Below are 19,766 nucleotides of genomic sequence, written 5' to 3'. Positions count from 1 at the left end.
TTGGCAGGCCAGTCCTCGCCCACAGGCAACCTGCCAACCTGAAACATAAAACAGAGTGGTCTGAGAAATTGTGAGTCCTGATTCTAACTTTGACAATTTGGAGGTTCCACCGAGATGGCAACCATCTTCACTAGGGCTGTGTGATTCCTGACCATTTTTGTAGGATGACCGTGGCAGCCGGCACCTGGGCATTTGGCCCAAGCGGTCCTCCACTAGAGCGGAAAGGCGCACAGCCACAGTGAGGTCTATGCCATCGAACCTGTTGGTTCCCACTCTGTTCTGGTAGGGATCCCGGGATCTGACATCAGGAATCTGGTCAGGTAATTATTTCTGTGTTTTGTCCGGACTGAGGACTGTCCTGTTTCTGTGTCTATCTGTCCTCTTATGGAGTGTTTTGAGTCTGGGTGCCATCTCCGTCTGGGGATAGGCCGACCAAGGGGTTCCTGTCCCCGCGGTCTGAGTGAGAGGAATCTGCACAATCGCAGCCGCACCGCACTTTGGGTAAAACCCCTGGTGTGAAAGCAAGGGCAATTGAGGCAGTAGCCTGTGGGCTCCTTTTGTGTGTTGCACTGGGCATCGCTCTGACGAACCCGAATTTCCTTCTTGTGTGATTGGTGTGTGATGTCCTCCTGTATTGGTAACCAGACGTCTAAGTCGGGACAGTTCCCTAAATGAACGCCGGCTCATTTTATATATTTAGGATGGGTCCGGACTCCTGTAAAAAGGATCCAGACTCCCTTAAATTTCTGGAAAAATGGTTTAGGCTAACTCAGGGGGATCCCAAAACTCAGCGGCCACTGTTAAAATCTTGGAACAAAGATTGGACGTCTTAAAGGACAAACTCAACCAACCTAAAACTAAATTGGCTAAAGGAGAGGTTAATTGTTTCATGCAGTGGTGGCAAGAGGCAAATCATAGGTGGACAAAATCAAAACTCGCCTCTCTCCAATATTCAAATAATAAGTTACAAGCTTTATTAAAAGCTTCCTCTCCCACCACCAGACTGAGCGCTCCCCTTTACCCAGTTCTCCAAACCCCGGATCGATCCAACCCCCTTCATACTCCCATCTCATTGTAAAAAGGACAAAAAGCCCCTTGTTCTGTTCCCCTTTGTTGTCTGCCTCAAAAACTGATTCTTTAGTGTTCCACTACCAATTCAGTAAGGCGGGGGGGGGGGGGTCCTCAACTAGCCCCCACCCTTCCTGGTCCCTTTTCTTGAACATTTCTTTCAAAATTGTGAAATGACCATGTCATAAACAGATAGCTAAGGGTTAATGTCTCTTTCACCTGAAGCACCTGACCAGAGGACCAATCAGGAAACCGGATTTTTCCAACTTTGGGTGGAGGGAATTTGGTGTCTGAGTCTTTGTTTTCTGGCTGCCTGCTTTCTCTGAGCTTTGGAGTAGTTCTGTTTTCTAATCTTCTGTTTCTAAGTGTAAGGACAAAGAGATCAGATAGTAAGTTATATGGTTTCTTTTCTTTGGTATTTGCATGAATATAAGTGCTGGAGTGCTTTGATTTGTATTCTTTTTGAATAAGGCTGTTTATTCAATATTCTTTTAAGCAATCGACCCTGTGTTGTGTCACCTTAATACAGAGAGACCATTTGTATGTATTTTTTCTTTCTTTTCCTATAAAGCTTTCTTTTAAGACCTGTTGGAGTTTTTCTTTACTTCAGGGAAATTGAGTCTGTACTCACCAGGGAATTGATGGGAGGAAGAAATCAGGGGAAATCTGTGTGCGTTGGATTTGCTAGCCTGATTTTGCATTCCCTCTGGGTGAATAGGAAAGTCCTTTTTGTTTCCAGGACTGGGAACGGAGAGGGGGAGTCACTCTGTTTGGATTCACAGAGCTTGTGTCTGTGTATCTCTCCAGGAGCACCTGGAGGGGGGAAGGGAAAAAGGATTATTTCCCTTTGTTGTAAGACTCAAGGGATTTGGGTCTTGGGGTCCCCAGGGAAGGTTTTTCAGGGGGACCCGAGTGCCCCAAAACACTCTAATTTTTTGGGTGGTGGCAGCAAGTACCAGGTCCAAGCTGGTAACTAAGCTTGGAGGTTTTCATGCTAACCCCCATATTTTGGACGCTAAGGTCCAAATCTGGGACTAAGGTTATGATACCCCTATCCACCCCCTGCCCCCTGACAGACCCTGGGACTCTCATGCCTCATCCAACCCCTCTGCTCCCTGAGTTCCCCCTCCAGAGACCCCCGCCCCTAACCACCCACCCTCCCCATCCAACCCACCTTGTCCCCGACTGCCCCCACCCCTTATCCAACCCCGGACCCCTTACCATGAGGCTCCACACAGAGCTAGACATGCTGCTCTGCTGGAGCACACATCCCTGCCCCTCAGAGCACTGCACACACAGCAACAGGACTCCGGTTGAGAGGGGACCGTGTCTGCCTCCCCATGGAGCCAAACGCTGCCCCGCGGGAGCGCGCAGGGCGGCATGGCTCCAGGGGAGGGGGGAGTGTTTCTTCCTCCCTGCGGAGCCAAACGCTGCCCTCGGGAGCATGCAGCCCCAACCCCCAGGGCGCTGCACATGGCGGCAGGGCTCCGGGAGAGGGGCCGGCAGCTTGCTGCTCTCGGCCCGGGAGCGCGGACCCCGCGGCTTGCCGTGTCCGGAGACTGGGGCCATTTGCCCACCCTGTGCACACGGCTATGCTTCTGCTCCCTGCCCCTGCAGACCGGGCTGGGCAGGATTTTTTAATGGCATGCTGGAGTCCCAGCAGGCTCCGGCATGCCATTAAAAATTGGCTCGCGTGCTGCCTTTGGCATGCGTGCCATAGGATGCCGACCCTGATATAGTCTGACCTCCTGCACAATGCAGGCCACAGAATCTCACCCACCCACTCCTGGAACAAACCCCTAACCTATGTCTGAGTTACTGAAGTCCTCAAATTGTGGTTTAAAGACCTCAATATGCAGACAATCCTCCAGCAAGTGACCCGTGCCCCACGCTGCAGAGGAAGGTGAAAAACCTCCAGGGCCTCTGCCAATCTGCCCTGGAGGAAAATTCCTTCCCGACCCCAAATATGGCGATCAGCTAAACCCTGAGCATGTGGGCAAGACTCACCAGCCAGCACCCAGGAAAGAATTCTCTGTAGCAACTCAGATCCCATCCCATCTAACATCCCATCACACACCACTGGGAGCCTCACCTGCCATCACATCTTTTCTCTGACCCACATTACTCCAGGCCTGTGGTTTTTAGACTCTCTGGCCCTGTAAGGCTATGTCCACACTACAGCCTATGGTTGCAAAACATATGTCACTCAGGGGCATGAATACTCCACCCCCCTGAGCGACATTAGCACTTGTGTCAGTGTAACTTATGTGCACAGTACTGTGTCGGCAGAAGAACTTCTCCCACCAACATAGCTTATGCCACTTGTGGGGGTGGGAGTTTTCCGCTGACAGGAGAGCACTATCCCATTGGCACAGAGCCTCGCTGCAGTGATGCAAGTGTAGACATGCCCTCAGAGTTCAAACAGTGAAGAGAGATATGGAAAAAATTCCTGTGGTTTTGTTTTATTTCCTTCATTCAGTTCACAAAGCACTTCCAAGGTGATAGGGTCATTAACCAATCCTGTGTATTGCGATGTTCCTGGGCCCATCTGATCTGATAGTTCTTCTGGATGGGCAGGGGACAGGGACGATTTCCATGCCTGGGTTAACAAGTTCAGAGCAAACATTTTCAAAGTTATAAAGCAAAACTTGTGTATTTTCTTATAGCATGAATGCCAACATTACACGTGAGACTAATGCGGGCAGCAACTTACAAGTATTCATAGCATCTTATGACAGGGTCAGGCTAGATGGCTATAGGAGAGTGGTCCTGTTGGGATCCTGGAAGTGGGTGGGTGGAAGCCTGCCTACTGCTAAAGGACTTCCCCCAGCCTAAGGGGAGGATCCACAAGGTCTGAGATCTCAATTAATTATGGGGGACAACTAAAGATATAACAGGAACAGGAGTGAGGTCACAGGGCTAAATTAAGGGAACTTGACAGGGACCCTGGAGAGCACCCACTGCTCCTTGAAAGTGTCAAGGGAGCCAGCGGACACCACCCAGAGGAACTCTGCCCAGATGCATGAACAGGCGGAGGATCGGAAATAGGCCCCACAGTTGCAGGAAACCCCATCAGCCAACTCCTCTCTTTGGTCTTGTAGATGGCCAGTGCTAGGAGGAGGTTGACAAGGAGGTCCCGCGACTTTCTGGGGCCACAGATGGGGAGTGCATAGATCAGGAGGTGAGGGTGTTACCCGGGGTTCTTTCAAGCCAAAGCTCTTGATAACTTACTCTATATGAGGAGGTGTCAGGAAATAAATCAGGGGAGCCATGGCTGTCCAACCGATAGACGGCTGGCACAAACAGGACAACATGAGAGTGCTTTCACTTAAAGTTAAACTTTATTTAATCTCAAGCACTTACACATGTCTGCAACAGGTTAGTAAAACACCCCCAACCCTTGATAATTACCAAAGCTGAGTGTGGCTTTGGAGGGATACAGTAGCAGCCCGTCTGCCAGTGGGGAACACAAGATGCATCCAAAGGGAGAGACCAATCCTGAAGTATCCCCCAAATGAGTCCCACTATCTCAAGCTTTTCCCCCTTATTTATACATTAGTAATAGAATGGCATGCCCCTTAAAGAAACCTTGTTAAGTAAGCAGTTTTAATGATCGAGCAAGAGGTTCCTCCTGATTATTGATTAACCAAGTGTGGGTTTTTCCATAGCCTGCAGCCTTGAGACCCAATAGACATTCCTGAGGGTACATCCTGCTCTTTTCAAATGCATGTAACACAATTTTTATCAGGAAGGACACGGGGTCAAGCTGCCCTTTCTGAGGCACCCAACCCCCCCTCCCCTCCTGCCTTGGTCAAGCTGAGACTGCTGAATGGCCAATTTACAGCTTGTCGACTAGGCTGTCTTTAACAATAAGCCATAGTAGTTTTAGGCACTTTACTGGTTTGCCAAAGTCTCCCCATACAAGGGGAAAAGTGCAGCCAAAAACATAACAGGATATCTAAGAGAAGCCGGAATAGGGGCTGCAGCCTAGTGCACTCCAGATACACATACGCCAGGGTCTCCCTCATACCACAGAAAGGGCAGGTGTCTGGGACAGGGATGAATAGCACCAAGAGCACACCTATGCTCACAGCCCCATGAAGGAGCTGCCATCTGACATCCCCGGCAGGCCTCGGGACCAGAGTGGAGTATAGGCTGGCCCACCGGGACTCCTCACCCTCCAGAGGTGGTAGGAGGTCCCACCACTTCGTGGTGGGGCGGGACGCAAGGGTGAGGATGTGGAGCACGAGCATGTATAGATGTTTCCTTGCCATGGTCTGGAAGCAAACCAGCTGCAAGTCATGCAGCCAGCTCATGGTAAAGGGGTGGGATCGTCAAGTGGATCCACGGGGCAGGGGCTCGATGAAAAGGTCTGGAGGGCCTGGGGTGGAGGATGGGCGGGGCGTGCCCTATGCAGGACCCAGTTAAGGTAGGCCCGAGCAGTGAGCGAGAGCGGCCCTTGCTTCCTGAAGTAGGTGCAGGAGAGTACGAGGGCCGGAGAGCCCCATGTGCTGAGCGAGCGTCAGGGGATCCAGCCAGTCTCGCTGGTCGTAGTCCAGGAGGTCTCCAACTCTGGTGATTTCTGCCAGGACCAACCTCTGGTGCACCGAGGGGAACTCCGCCACCTGCACAGACTTGGGAGTTGTGTAGCAGGGGCTCCATGAGAAGATCCGCCCCCTCAGTGGCCACCATGGACCTGGTCGCCGGAACCAGATTCCAGGTCTGGAGGAGGTCCTGATAGAAGACCAGCAGCCCAGAAAGGTCTTGCAGAAAGCCTTTCGGATGGAGATAAAGGAGCTGCCGATTGTATCGGAGCCCTTGGAATTGGCATAGGAAGGCGTGCACCAGTGTGCTCCAAGCTGGGCTACCTGCTCCATAAAGGAGCCTCAGAAGGGCCTGGAGGCAAAAGATGCCAGACATCCACCAGGGAGTGATGGTAGACAATCTCCTGGAGGACTTCTGCGGCAGCCATGCACTGCTCAGTCCCCGAGTGTTCCCGCTTCTCAAGAGTGGTGTTAAAGTCCCCGCCCAGGACCAGGCACTTGTGAGGGTCCAAGGAGCCAAGGGAGGCAGATGCCTGTTGAAAAAAAGTGCAACCGCTCTGGGCCCAATGTCAGGGCATAGACATTGACGAGATTGACCACCAGCCCCTCCATGCAGACCCGGAGGTACAGCAGATGGCTCAGCACAGCCTCGCAACCCCCAGCACCTCGGGCCGTAGGTCAGGGGAGAACAGGGTGGCCACTCCAGCTGAGTTGGTAGTGAGGTGGTTAAAATAAACCCTGTCCCTTCAATCCAGCCACCAACTACCTTTCTTTGATGTCTGGATCCATATGGGTCTCCTGCACGAAAACCACAGAGTACCTGCCCTCCCGAAGGAAGAAGAGCACCTGGCATCTGTGGAGACCAATCCTACAGCCCTGGGTGTTTAGTATTATAAAGATGATGGGTGCCATCGGGAGGGCTGGGGGAGATCCTCACCAGCAGGGACGCTCGCGGCCCGCATTGGGCCATGCAGCAAACCGTGACCCACCCCGTAGATGAGCAAAAGTCACTGAAATTGCAGGCCTGCTGGTAGGCCAAAGCAGACAGCCTCCTGGTCCCTTTACTCTCCTCCAAAACAGCCCTCAAAGCCTGGAGGATTTGATAGAAGTCCCCCCCAGAGCTGGAGAGCAAACTGCACCTTGTTCCGGAAACCAGGGGCATCCTGGAGAAACTCTCACAGCTCCTCTTGCAGCTTATCGAGGGGTGGGGTCAATGGCCCTTGGCTGTCCTCTGGTGGGGCCCCTGTTGAAGCCCCATGGCCTATCAAGATGGGCAGGCAGGGGGCAGACCCCTGGCACATCACCAAGTGTTCCAGCACCGTGCAGCCCACCTCAGACCCTGGCTCAGAAGGGGGCAGTGGAGGGAAAACAGCAGCCCCTAGGGGGTCAGAACAGGGGAACACGAAGGCCGCTCCCTGGGAGTCGTCCACCGGGAAGGGGAATGAGACAACCCCAGGGGTGGCGGCAGCATGGGAGGTGAAAGGGAAGGACATGAGATCGGCATCAGGGGTGATGGCGGGACAAGGATCAGGAGTAGGGTCAGGGAGAGACGCAGTCAGAATCAGGGGCCCCAGCAGATGAGCCACTGGGGGGTGGCATCTCTCGGCTAGGCTCAGAGGTAGGGGGAGCGGGCCCTCGATGATGCCGGGCTCATGCTCTCTGGTGGGTGATGCAGCCACAGAATCAATGGGTGGAGAATCAGCAGTGGAACCCTCACCCGGGAAGGAGATCAGCTGCCCCGCTTCAGCCAGGGTGCCCCATGGTAACTCAGGGCCTGTTCTGGCAGGAACTAGACAAAATGTTTGAATTGTGTATTGATGCATCAAACAAGTCTAGGAATGGTACTGATGCAAACAAGGGTGTGACCTGGTGGTCTACTTACCGCAGGTATGGCGCCTCCTCCTGGCTGTTCTGGGGAAGAGCCCAGCAGGTCAACGCCCCTCCCAATCCCTCACACCATCCCTCCACCTCTGTTTCTTTGTCTGCAGCCCCTTTCTTACTCCAGGAGCTTCTGTGGCCTCTTCATGACTCAGCCCTCCGGTTAGGTCACTGTCGTGATTTCCCCTTCTGTTGGGGGGCTCTTCTTCCAGGCAGGTTCAGGAAGCCTTCCTATGCACAGCCCTGATAGTGCCACTTCCCTAGTGGCTGGTTGGGGAACCCAGGCCAACCCTCTATTCTGGGTTCTGGCTCAGGGACACTCTAGTTAGCAGTCAATGGCTGTTACACTCTGTACCTTCCTGCATTTCTCTGAGCCCTTTCCTAACCTTCTGGCTCTCCCTTTCTTCTCTGGGTCTGCCAGCTTCACCGCTCCCTCCTCCCAGGGAGCAACTGTAGCCTGCACATCTCTGCAGCCTCCAAGCCTCCTCCCAGGGAGTGACTGCAGCCCTTCTCAGCAGCCCCTTCTATTGCCAGCTTCCTGGCTTCTATAGGCCTCACCTGTCCATGCACAGGTGAGCGTCTAATTAGAGTTTTCCTCTCAGCCTTCAGCCTAATAGATTAATTGGCCACCTGGCCTCCATTGACCCCTTCAGGGCAAGTGCAGCGTCAATACCCCATCTCAAAGGCAAAGTAACAAAAAGCATCCCCTTGCTTTCTTAAGTAAAAAACTGACACCCTCTGAACAGAATTGATCTGTTATAGAAAAAGAAAGTGATGCAATTTCCAGGGCTGTCAAACACTTAAAGACTTCTCTATTTAACAGAAAATGTTGGCTCCCAACAGACCATTCTCCATCAGTATGGCTACATCGAACAAAAAGGGACCAACTCCAAACTACCACACTGGAGCATCACTCTCCAAGAACATGACATGGGAATTGTATATCTTAAAAGTAGAGAAAATCCAGTGGCAGATGCACTGTCCAGACAAGATGGTTATAACCCAGTGCCTATGAATCAGCCAGTGTTTGACCCTCCTGCATCAGTGTGTTACAGAAGAGAGGTGGGTTATATTGATTTCAAGAGCCAAAGGAGCTGAAGGTGTTATAAACTCTCCCGCTGTCCAACATTAAACCAGTGTTACAAAAAATCAGGGTTCTTTCTACAGAGACCCTGATTTACTCTGTATCTTGGCAAATACCCAAATATTCATTCTAAAGTTGAAAGTTTATTGAACAGAACACAAGAAAGAACAAGAAATCAAAACAAGCAAAACTAAAATTGAGTATCAGTAATTATGCAAAACAAACAAACAATACCTACTTCAGTCTCTCCCTTTTTGAAGGAAAAATATCAGTGTCTCTTATTTTCACCAACAACCTTTCTTCGATGAAAAGGCAAGGGTTAATTTTACTCTCAGTCCTGGTGCTTGACGGACATTCATTTATCCTGTTTTTAACATACAGACAGACACAAGTTGGAGGAGAGACAGGAGGCTGGTATTCTTGGAGCACATGGCAGCTGGTCTGTCAGAGTGGATGCTTTAGGCCGGCAGGTTGGCCACAGCACCTGTTGCTCTGGACACTGGTTCACTTTCTGGTCAGGAACGTCATCTGGTTGGCTCCTTTCTCAGATGGGGCAGGGCTGGATGGGCCATCTCATCTCACTGTGGGATGTGTGCAGTACAGTTCATTTAAGTATCTGGTTGTTAGGCCTGAATAAAGATATAGCAGACAAAACCAGGTATGCCAACCTGACCAAAGTCAGGCTAACAGAGGTTTGTGGGTAATCCCTGAGTGGAAAACACTGAGAAGCAGCAGCATGTCTCACAAGCGCTGGGAAAAAGTGAGATAAAAGAGAAGCTGCATTCCTGGCATAGTACCAGATGTGCTGTGTTCGGGCAGCTTCTTCAAAGAACTGATAAGAGTCCTAGTTTCGCAGCCTCCTTGTTTTCACTCCCTGGTTTTGTTCTTTGTTTGTTTTTAACTCCCCTACATCTCTAACTTTAGGCATGCCTGTATACTAAAGGTGTCTAGTTTCTAGTTGTTAAAAGAAGGGGGTGGGTTGCTCCAGTAAATAATTTATGACGTGACGGAACTGTCTATATAGGCTTATACTAAGATGTAAGAGGGGGCTGGTTCTCTCTGGAGACGAGCTGCTCTCTATTGATGCGTGCACTTGTCAATAAAGAGCTTTTGATCGGACCTTGCTGGTGTTGCCTGTCTCTCTCGAGGTCAGACAACGAACTTTGCCGTCGGGGTTAGAGTCCCTGACATGGTGAAAAGCCAAAGGAGTGAGAGGGAGGATAGGAGGAAGATTAGTTAGGTGGAAAATAACATGAAAAGGGAAGGGAGACAGAACAGGATCTTATGTGCCTCTGGAGCCACTGCGGTGCTGACAATCAGGCATCCCCGCTGCTGGGCTGAGGATTGGATGACATGATGATATGATGACTTTCAGGACTCGCAGGCGAAGAACTGTGTTAAACTTGTCCTTAAACAAGTGCAAGGCTCGATGGCTTTCCTCTCAGAAAGAAAATCCTTTGGTCCATCTCAACACAGTCCGTGAGCCATAACAACAGTCCTTTTTGTTTGGACCATTCAGTCTCTGGTTTTCTTGCACCTGCTCATAACATTCTTTTTTGGGCCTAGGGTCCCAGATAGCCTTGATCCTGCCCTGAAAGTGGCCCTTTCTCCCTTTCTCTCGCTCCATCTTTTCCTCTTTCTGTCTGGATTTATCTCATTGTGAAGAATTCCCACACAGATGAATAGAAATAAACCAGTTCTCAGAGTCAGTGAGTATCACAAGCAGCTGCCCATTCCAGCACTCAGGATCTGGCACTAACATGTAGCCATTTCATTTTTATTTTTTCTTTCAAACATTTCTATCATTTCAGAAAAGAAACTATAGCTAAATGATGGCTTGGGTTACAGATGATAAATTTGGAGATTATAATGCAGTACTCATTTTTCTGAACAGATACAGAAGGAGGGGATTATAAAAAATGTTTAAATTGACTGGAATAAATTATTAACCTTTATTAGTTTATTAGTTTAATTACATTAACTCATAAAAAGTTCTATTTCAGCAATAGGAAAAATCATATGAAATAGCATAGGGCACCCACTTATTTATATATAAATCACATTTCAATATGGATGAAAACCTTCAAAGACAAAAAAACCTACACACTCTCCTCCCTAAAAATATTTATTCCAAAATGCAACTACATATAAAATTGTAACCATGTGGCTATGCCATTTTTATAAGGAAATGTCTCTTATTACCTATTTAGGGTTCATTAGTAGGTATGAGCACTTTGGAATTCAAACGAACAACCAATAGCTGGAAAGATGGTGGCTGAGTGTTTAGATTTACTCATCCAGTGGATTATAAATTGATCCAAATTGTTAAGTCTATTGTCATTTTATTTAAAAGGGGAACAGTCAAGTTTAGGTAAATCTTTCATGTCCAGAGTAAGAGCTCGGCTGAGCTATATCAGACCTATGATTTCAACTGGAAAAGGACAGCTTTCTTTTTCCATTCCTTTTCCTTGCCTGGTTTTGCAAAAATCACGTTGTATGATTTGCTGGGTGAAATCCTGGCTCCAGTGAAGTCAGAGTTTTGCCATTGATGGCAATGGAGCCCTGGATTTCACCCATTAAATCTGACTTGAGATGGTATTCTTCAGTCGCGGCATTCCTTTATCAAACAGTATTTGTGTGATCAGACAGGGGAACTAATCCATCACTTTCATATAGGGACAGTAGGTGGGAAGCATTCCCAGTCCAAATAGCTTTGAAGCTGGCATTTATGCAAATAGTTTGGGGGAAATGATCAATAGTAAAATTGAAAGTGGAGAAAGAGAAAAGCTTTAATTACTTAAATGTTAATGCTGTTTACTACAGTAGTGCCTAAGGGGAGAGTTGGAGCAAAGAACCAATCAGCACAGAGCGTTGTTGGGTGCCTCTCTGTAATTCAAAACAGGAAGAGACGCTGCCATTAGTTACAATAGAGACACAAGGAGAAGCTTATAAGGAATGTATCCAACTTTGAAAATCATCTCAGATTTTGTAGTGGGAAGAATATCATCAAGATAATTGCACTCAGTTCAATCGATAAAATATGGAGTGATAAAATATGTCTGATTTTTAGGAATAAGTTTCAAAGGGGAAGGTGGACCCAGCAAGGAATCCAAACTGGAATGTATTTCCAGAAGTTCCTGAAAACCTTGTGGGATGTTGAGAAGGGATGTTGTATTCCCTTCAAAAATAAAAGTGACCCAGGCAAGATACTGACAAGTGAATGCTTTTTCTTTTTGGCATTTTTTTTTTAAGAAAGTGGGTCACAAAATGACTCCGGGCTCACAGTAGACAAAAAAGATGCATCTAACCAGACTACTAATAGCTAAGGAAACCTGGAGAGAGAGAGAGAGGAAAAGTGGAAGTAGACACCAGATTGGTGTCTTGGCTCTATTACACTAGACCCCTTACACTGGTTAAAGAGAAACAGGAAAGAGAAGCCATTTGCCTTAACTATGCCTGTATAGTTAATCACCAGAGCTGGGAACTTGCTAATGTATCTGATAGTTTAAAAGACATTTCAGCTACAAACATTAGGAATTTGTTTCATCCTCTGAGAGCTTTTGAGACACCTGTCTCTTGCTTTCTGTGCAGGTGCATTGGAACCTTTGTTATTGTTAGTTGAACTAATTAGCTTTTGGATTGAGACACAGCATTGGGCAACTCCTGTTATGTCATTCAAAAATCTCTTCAACATGTAGGATGCGGTTCCAGACTCTCATCCAGCTGCTGTGGAACCAAACACGGTAGAAGATCCAGAAGACTGACAGCTGTCAGTGTGCCATGTAGACACAATACAAAGTCTTGCTTTTTCATTGGCCATTGGGAACTTTTTTGCAACAGACTTCAGGTCAGCAACAGAGCTATGAGCCTTCCTAGCCAGTGGAGTGAGCCATTGTCCAAGCCAAAGTCCTGGCTCTAACACTGCAATTGTATCACAGAGATGGCTGGACCAGAAGCTGAGGCGAGATCTGGGCAGGAGTAAGGGCATCAGCACATGATACAGGGGCTAGATTTATCTATTTCCTTCTCCAGTGTTTCCTGTAGGAGGGGGAAATCATATTTGTCTGGGTCCCAGTGACTGATAAGGAAAATCTGGGGGAAAGTCTCCCCTTCTCCTTTCATCCGTTGTATGCAGTCATCCCTGATCTCCTGTAGGATTCTCTGCTCACTGTAGGATTTGCGGTACATAGCACGAAACAGATCCTCATCCACTTTGGAGCGCACATAGTAATACCTCTTTCCCATCCTCCGAATCTCATTGGCGAGGATTTGGTGGCAGGATTTGAAGCGTTTTGAGAGCATGATGATGAATAAGTCATAGCGGCTGAAATTTACCGACTTCATATATGTATGTAAGGGAAGCCAATATGGCTCAAACCATGGTAGGTCCCATATTGTTACATTTGGGTGTTTAGGATGTTGATAAGGTGTTGGCTCCCTTCCTGCTTCACACACCTCAGTTTCAGCAGCACCTTCATCATAATCCCTGAGCCCCCGGAAGGCATTTACAAAGCTCAATCTTCCTGAACCCGGCTCACCCATGACGGCAACATGAAGCATGGTGATTTTTAATGATTTTATGTTCTGAAGTTTAACTATCATATGTGTGAAAATTCCTGCTGCAATAGTGTCCTGCAATTCTTTAATCTCCTTTTTGGAGAGTCCAGCAAATGTTCTATTGTCTGAAATTGCATTTTCAGCAGCCTTGGTAGCTCTTGGAACTGGCTCAGTGTGTCTTACATGCAAACCTTAGAAAAGGAAAAGAAATATATCTATGACTATGCAACACGAAAACAACCTGTTCACATGGGAATCTGCAGCTTATTGAGGGGGAAAGGGTACTTTCAACATCATCACTTTAAGTTGAGCAAAGTTTTAATGGAGTTTAATAAAAGTTAACATCTAGAAAAATGAACACCCAGTTTCCTTATGATTCCTTATTAACAGAAGCCACTAGGTCTTTGGCCAAGATTCTCAAAAGTCCCTAGTCATTGTGGGTCCCCAACTTCACACACAGTAAGGCGGGCCATTTATCAGAGGGTGAGTGCTCAGCACTCCATGAAAATCAGGTCGCTTCAAGCTGGCACCTAAAATGGAAGGTACTTAACGCTCTTTTGAAAATCTCGGTCTTTGACACTAGTTATTGGACAAAGTTAATGAAAAGGGTGAGAAAAAAACTCAAAGCTAAAGTTCAGTTCGGAAGATCTCCCGTAGTGCATTGTATTTTCAGAACATTCACAGACGCGTTGCATTTTTCATCAACAGCATAACCAGCTAATCAGCCTTCAGAGGGGGGCGGGGGGAGAATCTGGATGTGTGTGTCCAGACAGCCTCTCCCCTTCAACCCTTTTCCTGTGTCCCCTCCTCCCACTCAGAATTCTCTTCCAGTGATTTATGGCATTTCCCTGAAAGGCCAGGGGAAAACGGGCAGAGGGAGAAGGTGAAAGGAGTTAGAGGAGATAAAAGAAGAGGGAGAATTTTGTTCGGAGCTGGTGAAAATCTCTGATGGCCAGTGAACAAACTACCACTTATTTTAGTCCCACTTTAAACTTTCATCTTTCCAGAATGAAGAAATGTCCTCCCACAGGTGTGTGTCCCCTGGCAGGTTTTATCTCACACTCACTCACTCTTCTGAAAGAAAGGATGGTCTTGAGAATAACCCACCGGGCTGTGACAGAGTTCTGGGTACAATTCCCAGCTCTGCCACAGACGGCCTGTGTGACACTGGGCAAGTCACTTAGGCCCGAATCCACAAAGGGACTTAGACCTTGTGACACTAAATGTTGCGGTGCCTAACGTTTAGACACCTAGAAAATCACTTGGATCCACAAAGCCTGAGCTAGGCATCTAGATTCCCTGTACAATGCAGGGGGAGAGAACGGCACCTAAGAATGAGATCCACAAAAACCTGTATGCTAGGCAGGGAGCCACCTGAGCTAGCCAATGGGAGATCCCAACAAAAGGGTTTTTTGCTATGCGCCGCCCCTCTCATGGAGATGGGCACCACACTCTACGCTGCAGAGAGACACTTATATCTACTAACAATTCACAGCTGGGAACCGCTCTCCTGGAGTCAGTCCACTTAGACACCTACGTAGTTTCTTGTGAGTCTGAATTCACCGAGGCAGTGAGAGAACCAGGGTCCAGTCCCCCTACTCCAATGACTCTTTAATTATTTATCCAAAGATGAATCCCTTTGTGACAAAGTCGGGTTTTATTCATCTTGTCACATTGCATGTGAGTCTTACTGTCCTGTTCTAATATTGTGTGTACTTCACTTTCCCTGGGTACTGCACCAATGCCTACGTGGTGGGGATAAGGGTGTGTAAATTTTGCTGAGGCCTGTGACATTACAGTCTATATGATTTTATAAAAATATGCTAATGGGTGAATATAATGTAACTGGAATATGCTTCATGCAAAAGGTCTCTTGTAAGGTATCATTACAAAGCTTATAATCTACTGAGTGTGGTCATCCTGTTTGTTTAAATATACCGCTCTTGTATATGGGACTAGGAATATGAAATATACCTCTGAGGTCCTGTTGTAATTATGCAAAGTGTGGGCCATTAATGGTGGTTTGGAATCTTGATGGCTCCCATCAACCAGGACAATTGACTGTGGATGGCTCTATTTGCAGGCAGCCTTCCTGTGAGTCAGGCTGGGAGGAATGAAGGCTTGGGGTCTTACAGTGGCATGTGATCATGTCACATGAACTGGAATCCATCTTTAACCTGGTGCGTTTCCATTGCGAAGGGGGGGTGGGAACCCAGAGGGACAAAGGATTCCAGCCTTATGCAAAAGATATATAAAAGGGGTGGAACAGAACAAAGGGAGAGGAGCCATCATGAAGAATCCCCTAGCTACCGCCTGAGCTGGAACAAGAGCTGTAGGGGAAAGAATTGCGCCCAGGCCTAGAAGGTGTCCAGTCTGAGGAAAAAAAGTACTGAAGCATCTCTGAGGGTGAGATTATCTGTATTCAGTTTGATTAGATATAGATTTGCGCATTTTCATTTTATTTTGCTTGGTGACTTACTTTGTTCTGTGTGTTACTACTTGGAACCAATTAAATCCTACTTTCTGTATTTAATAAAATCAATTTTTACTTATTAATTAACTCAGAGGATGTATTAATACCTGGGGGAGCGAACTGCCGTGCAAATCTCTCTCTCTCAGTGTTATAGAGGGCAAACATTTTATGAGTTTACCCTGTAAAAGCTTTATACAGGGTAAACCGGATTTATTTGGGTTTAGACCCCATTGGGATTGGGGCATCTGAGTGTTAAAAACAGGAACACTTCTGTGAGCTGCTTTCAGTTAAGTCTGCAGCTTTGGGGCACATAATTCAGACCCTGGGTCAGTGCTGGAGCAGATGGGCTTGTCTGGCTCAGCAAGACGGGAGGCTGGAGTCCTGAGCTGGCAGGCAAGGCAGGAGTAGAAGTAGTCTGGGCACATCAGGTGGCAGATCCCAGGGGATTTCTGTGATCCAACCCTTCACAAGGCCCTCAGGGCAGGTGAGGCTGCCCAGCTGTCTGCACATAGGTGAGGGCCAACCCCCTTCGTAACCTGAGATCCAGGAGGGGGATGCGCCCACGTGACACCTTTTGCCCAAGGAGCAGGACAAAGACCAGAGAAGGAGCAACGGGCGTGTTGGAGGCCAGGCAGGGGGATCCAGGGCAGTCTGCTGGAGAGGGCTGTAAGAGGGGGAGTCCAGGCCATCTGGCCCGGGATCCCCCCAAGATGGACTCTGCTGAAAGTCACTGACTTCTGCTGCTAACAAGTTCTGTTCTATGTTGTGTTCCTGCTGACCAGTAAACCCTTCTGCTTTGCAATGCTGGCTGAGGGGCACTGCTGACTGTAGAGTTGGGGTGCGGGGCTCTCTGGCTCCCCAAAAAGGAGCAGTGTGCGGTGTGAACAGGGAAGTTGAATGCTCCGAGGTCAGACCAGGAAGGCCAAAGCCGAGCAGACTCCTTGCACTGGACAACCCTGAGGGGAGTTATCCGGAGTCCTGGCTGGCTTCATACAGAGCAGTTCCAGAGCATTGGGCCTGTGGCTCCGTCACACCCTTCAGCAGGAGAGTTTGAGAGACCCACCCACACACCCATCAGAACATCCCATAGCTCACTGGTTCACGCTCTCTCCTGAGTAAAGTGTGGGAGACCCCAGTTCGAATCCCTGCTCCCAGCCTCAGGCAGAAGGGGGAATTGAATCCGAGTGAGTGCTTTAGCCACTGTGCTAAAAATCACATGTGAGCATCACCACCTCCTCCTTCAGTTGGAATTGGAATGGGACCCAATCTGGTTTTCCTGCTCAGAGCACGCCTCACAGGTTGGGCCCTTCAAGGAAAGGCAGGAGTTTATACACTGGTTTGTGGCTCATGCTGGGGCATAGGCAGAGTGAGGGTACATGTCCAGGAACAGAAACTCAGGTGTGTAGGAAAGTTTTACCCTGATAATTTAGACACCTACAGGTTTCAGCAGTAGCCAAGCAGAGGTTTAGTGGGTTGCTGTGGTGCCTAAATCTGGGGTTTAGGCACCTAAGTGTCTTTGTAGATCTGAACCTTAATTTATCTGGGGCTCAATTCTCCATCTGTAAAATGGGGATAATAATACTCCTTCTCTCCCACCCTATGTCTGTCCTGTTTATGTAGGTTGTAAACTCTTCAGAACACGGACTGTCTGTTGCTATGTCCGCGTACTGTGCCTAGCACCATGGAGCCCCAAGACTGACTGAGTCATGAAGACACCACTGCAATGCAAATAATAAACCACCATAAAAACAGGTTGATTCTGAAGTTACTTCTACACTCCGCAACTGAGCTCTCAGTCTCTTTCCAATGAGAAGTGTAGTTTTACCTGAATAAGCTGCCTCCAGGTCCTATACCTGAAGGAAGAATATGGAAACATATTTAAGTGTTTACCTTCCTTTAGTGTTGAAATCAGAGTCTCCTCACTTGGGTCACTCACAGCCCCATCCGCACACACAGCCGACATTCGGAATCTGTAGGGTGTCTCAGGCCTCAGCCCATCAATAGTACAAGATTCAGTTCTGTCTCCTGTCCTTTGTTCCAGCCATTTGCCTTTCCCCTCCTGATTCATATCTCCTGCCTTCTCTTTATATTCCACTTTATACTCACTTATACTGACTCCGTCTCCAGTGACACTTGGACACTTCCAGGAAAGGGCAATGGCAGATGAATCTACAGTATCTGTTACAGGCTTCCCAGGAGGGCTGGTCGGGGGAAGAGTCTTCACAGGATCACTCACGTCGCTGGTCTCGCTGAGCCCTGGTTTGCTCACTGCAGCGTATCGGAACTGGTACTCGGTGTTTGCACGTAGCCCTGTTACTGCGAATGTCTCTTGTGTGTTATTTACAGTCACAGCCGTCCAGTTCTCCTGCCCTACAATTCTGTACTCTGCCCGATAGCTGGATATCGCAGCCCTGCCATAGGCTGCTGGGTTAAACGTGAGCTGCACACAGTCATGTCTGATGCCATCACACAGTAAAGGGAAAGGTTTTGATGGAAACTCAAAGTTGGTACTGACCACGTCTCCATCCTCATACAGGTAAATGGAAGCTCCTGGATTGTCCTTGTCTGGAACAGAGGCCACAATGAACCGAGTTTTCCCATTAGATTTATTGACACGAGCAAAGTCAGAGAAGGACTTTACGGCTTGTCGTGCTTTTCTTCTTATCTCTTCGTCCTCAAACCACTGTTTGGATTTTGGTGTCTCACAGGCAGAACTGGCTAATGCTGGAACATGAATGTTCTTCATAAATTGTCTCCGGAGCCAAAGGTTCAATTCTGATAAATAGGATTCCTCATTGTGCAATGAAGTGAGTGCCAGACAGACAACACAATTATGCCTGTGGCTGAGAACTATACGTTGTAGCTCACTCCTGGAGGATACGACTTCGACCTCCTCTAGCTCAGCCAGGTAGGAATTGACAAAATCCATTTCTTCCTGTTTCTTATCTAGAAATTCATTGAGTCTCTGGGTACTATATGGCGATTGCTCCTTGTTGATTAAAATCTCCACCAGGGCCCCCTCCTCTGCTCCGCCTCCACGGATAGAGGGCAGGGTTCTAGCTAGCTCTTTTTGGAAGGTCTGTCTGTGTTGTTTACACAGATCTCTGAATTGCTGGAGTTTCTTCTGGATCTCAGGGAAGGTTGTAGCCGTTCTGTCCTTCACCATGTCGTTGCATCGGACGTCACACTCGGTCAGGTGCTCCATGGCACTTTGAGCATCATAAACCAGCACCGAGCTGATCTCACGCACTAGCTGAGCAGCTCTGGAATCCAGCTTGCTCAGTGGGTACAGCCAGACTCGCACTGGTACAGCATTTTCACCAGAGACTCCAAGCCGCTTAGGGAGAGTGGAGTAAACTCCCATGGCATCTTGGTAAGTAACCGGATTGTTCTCCAGAGCAAAATCTCCATAAAATTTGCAACTGAAATTTTCAGCTTTTTCTTCTGCCTTGTTCCCCTTTTCCCCAGACACCTCTGCTCCGCCAGAAACCTTTGGGATCTTTTCTATCATCAGTTTCATTTCCCCCTCTATCTCTCGCATACTCTCTGATGAAGAAACTTCCCGATCAAACACAAAGAAAGCTTGTGCCCCATACAGCACAGCCGTGACCACATGGGTGGCCGTGCCTTGGTCAAACACAGCAGAATAAGAGACGTTCTCGGTACCCAACTGGCTCATAGTCAGGTGCTCAAACCTGCTTGTCACTGAGTAGTGGAGAGCAACTCGAGCCTGATTTTTTGATTTCTTGGTATCATTTAAAAATGCTGCAGATCCACCTACTGCCACCATCCCCCCCAGGAGACTGGCCTTCAGGGATCCAGACAGACTGAGGGCTGAGGCCTTATCTTCAGTGGAATCAGACACAATGATCTGGAATTCAGTATTGTGCTTTGGCATTGTCTCCACATCTTTCTTAAGAGCATCAACGCCCCATAAAGTGATACCTGGAAATTCCACACAAGCACATAGTCAGTCATCAACGCAGAGGATAAGAAATTGTTGCAATTTCATTTAATAAAGTTGCCTCCTATTAAAGAGAGACATGAGCAAAAGAACACAGCACTGAGGGCTCAAATCAATGTGCCCTGTCATCTGATCCTCCACTTCAATCTCCATCTATCCATATGGCTCTCTGTATAATAACGTGCTAGCTTCACTGTT

At 48.1% G+C, this 19,766-nt stretch overlaps 1 protein-coding gene across 3 annotated transcripts in view; it reads right to left on the bottom strand.

The window, feature by feature from the left end:
* Positions 1–11,824: 11,824 nt before the first annotated feature.
* Positions 11,825–19,766, bottom strand: part of LOC115645268 (stonustoxin subunit alpha-like) — a 32,193-nt gene continuing 24,251 nt past the window's right edge. For 2 of the 3 annotated variants that reach the window (XM_030549641.1, XM_030549642.1), the window contains 2 exons: positions 17,495–19,549; positions 11,825–13,322 (listed from right to left, as the gene is read on the bottom strand). In XM_030549641.1, coding sequence (XP_030405501.1) covers positions 12,562–13,322; positions 17,495–19,549 — 2,816 coding nt within the window. In that variant the 3' untranslated portion in view covers positions 11,825–12,561. Of the gene's footprint in view, positions 13,323–16,136; positions 17,458–17,494; positions 19,550–19,766 lie in introns of those variants that run through there. The other variant, XR_003998701.1, reaches the window with a different exon arrangement.

The sequence above is a fragment of the Gopherus evgoodei genome, chromosome 2 (assembly GCF_007399415.2).
Source record: "Gopherus evgoodei ecotype Sinaloan lineage chromosome 2, rGopEvg1_v1.p, whole genome shotgun sequence".
Classification (NCBI taxonomy): Eukaryota; Metazoa; Chordata; order Testudines; family Testudinidae; genus Gopherus; species Gopherus evgoodei.
The sequence above is the reverse complement of the archived record's forward strand: the minus strand, read 5'-3'. Positions and strand labels throughout refer to the sequence as shown.